This window comes from Condylura cristata, unplaced genomic scaffold (genome assembly GCF_000260355.1).
Source record: "Condylura cristata isolate star-nosed mole 26May11 unplaced genomic scaffold, ConCri1.0 scaffold00022, whole genome shotgun sequence".
NCBI lineage: Eukaryota > Metazoa > Chordata > Mammalia > Eulipotyphla > Talpidae > Condylura > Condylura cristata.
In genome coordinates, this window is record NW_004567123.1 from 36,900,517 (window position 1) to 36,901,258 (window position 742).

The window sequence follows — 742 nt, forward strand, 5'->3', positions numbered from 1 at the left end:
TGCTCCTCGAGGGTGGCCGCCCCCAGGGCGCTGCTGTTGGCCAGTGTCTCCCGGGCTCGGGGCGCCAGGCCCCCCTGCACCACGGCCTGCAGGAAGGGCAGGGGCTAGCTCGTGCGCGCCGCCGGGAGCAGGGGCTGCGCGGGGCAGGGCCTCACCGTCCAGGCGTGGCTGGCCTGCTGCAGGGCCTGGCCTGCGGCGCCCTCGGCGGCCTGCACGGCCCGCAGGATGCTGCTGTAGGCGTCGGCGGCCTCGATGGCCCGCTGGGTGACGCGGTCCTGGTTGACGCCGCGGATGATGCTGTGGAGGCGGGGGAGGCCTGAGGGGTGCGGGCGGGGCCCCGCCCCACGCTGGGGCAGGCCGTGGGCGCGGCTCTCCCGCGCCACCCCCGCGCCCGCACCTGGACAGGTTGAGCGCCAGCTGGTCCAGCTGCCTCGCGTGGGCCTCGGCGGCCTCCACCAGGTCCACCTTGCTGCTGGCCGGGGAGAAAGCCCGCATCCTGTCGAGCAGCGGCGTCCGGGCCCCGTCCAGGCTGGCGGCCAGGCGCTCGTACTCCTGGGGACGGCAGCAGGCTCGCCGCGTGTCCTGGGCACCCCTGCCCCGGCCCCGGCCCTCCCGGGCGGCAGCGGTGGGGCGCACTCACCTCCCTGGCCTGGTCCATGCCCAGCACGAGCTCAGAGAGCCGGGCCACTGCGTCGCTGGCCGCCTGCAGCGTGGCCCTCAGGGTGGCGTTGTCCCGGGCCAG

The 742-nt window shown here is 77.2% G+C and overlaps 1 protein-coding gene across 1 annotated transcript in view; it reads right to left on the reverse strand.

The window, feature by feature from the left end:
* Positions 1-742, reverse strand: part of LAMA5 (laminin, alpha 5) — a 36,287-nt gene that overhangs the window by 6,555 nt on the left and 28,990 nt on the right. The window contains exons 39-42 of the mRNA XM_012728158.1: positions 641-741; positions 398-552; positions 156-297; positions 4-86 (exon numbers count right to left, since the gene is read on the reverse strand). Of these exons, the coding sequence (XP_012583612.1) occupies positions 4-86; positions 156-297; positions 398-552; positions 641-741 (481 nt within the window). The remainder of the gene's footprint in view (positions 1-3; positions 87-155; positions 298-397; positions 553-640; position 742) is intronic.